This window comes from Volvox carteri (assembly GCF_000143455.1).
Source record: "Volvox carteri f. nagariensis unplaced genomic scaffold VOLCAscaffold_61, whole genome shotgun sequence".
Taxonomy (NCBI): Eukaryota; Viridiplantae; Chlorophyta; class Chlorophyceae; order Chlamydomonadales; family Volvocaceae; genus Volvox; species Volvox carteri.
Window position 1 is genome coordinate 265,913 of NW_003307604.1, and position 1,228 is coordinate 267,140.

At 58.0% G+C, this 1,228-nt stretch overlaps 1 protein-coding gene across 1 annotated transcript in view; it reads right to left on the reverse strand.

The window, feature by feature from the left end:
- Nucleotides 1-252: 252 nt before the first annotated feature.
- The window catches only part of VOLCADRAFT_97472 (uncharacterized protein), a gene marked incomplete at both ends in the record, with an annotated part of 2,219 nt that continues 1,243 nt past the window's right edge, over nt 253-1,228 (reverse strand). Inside the window, 3 exons of the mRNA XM_002956468.1 lie at nt 253-285; nt 694-959; nt 1,053-1,110. Of these exons, the coding sequence (XP_002956514.1) occupies nt 253-285; nt 694-959; nt 1,053-1,110 (357 nt within the window). The remainder of the gene's footprint in view (nt 286-693; nt 960-1,052; nt 1,111-1,228) is intronic.

Sequence of the window (1,228 nt, forward strand, 5' to 3'; positions counted from 1 at the left end):
TATAGAAACTTGGCAGCCCTCTGTAATTACAAAAACATCAACATCAACAACATCAACAACACACATACATATCCAAAGCTGCCCACCGACCCACCCGTGAGTAACTGAACGTGTTGCCGTAACGCAGTTTCCGGGTTCTCAGACACACCAGGTCGGAGGGGTCGTCAGCGTCCTGCGGGCAAATGCAAGAGGGCCATCATCCGGTTGATATCCGGGTCGTACACGAAAGTGTACTGCCATTTACCCCCAACATCACATTACACATGACACCCCGCCCATGCACACCTGTGTGCGTGTGTATGTGGGGGAGAGCGGGGGGTAAGGCCCTGGAGCAGCGTTCTCAAGGTGAACGGGCGTCGCACACCATTCAAATCACACGCCAGCTTTTCAAGTTTTGGTTTGAGATGGACAGACAGACGGACATCAAGGCATATCCGGTAACCGTGCCCCGCAAACGCAACTATGCAAACGACGGTATGAAGACACAATGATATGTGTGTGTGGATGGGGTGATAGCTGTAAGAATCAACCCAAGTTCCGGGGCGCTTTCCTTCGCTTCATGACTGCATTCTTACCCCCCCCCCCATCCCAACCCACCCTGTTAACCTACTCTTAACCAACCCAACTCAACCTGCCCAGACCCTAACGAACTCAACCGAATGAACCAAACCAAGACAGGACAGCCCAGCCCACCTGGGCGTCGTGCACGATGTCGAACACGTCAGCACTCAGGTTGATATCAACTCTGGATAGGAGGACACCCAGGCTGAGACCACCTAAGGAACCACCACCAGCAGCACCGCCAGCAGCACCGCCAGCAGCACCGCCAGCAGCACCGCCAGCAGCACCGCCAGCAGCACCGCCAGCAGCACCGCCAGCAGCACCGCCAGCAGCACCGCCAGCAGCAGCAGCAACCCGATCTGCGGCTGCGCTGGAGGAAGAGCTCGCCGCCGCTGTCGCTGCAGCACCAGTAGGCGGAGATGACGCGGACGGCGGCGGCTGCGGCGGCCACAGAGCCGGACCGAAATGCGTGCGGTGCTTCCATGACCCACGGGTCATAACAGGTGCACCGTTGGCAAGGCCGTGCACAAGCCCCAAAATGAACTTGACCTGCAGCCAGGAGTCGTCACCGCCGCCGGCCATAGTATATAACACCGTACATTAAGACTCGGAAACTGCAGGGAATGCCGTACATTCACCACCACCCCACGCCGCCCTCCCCTGCGCC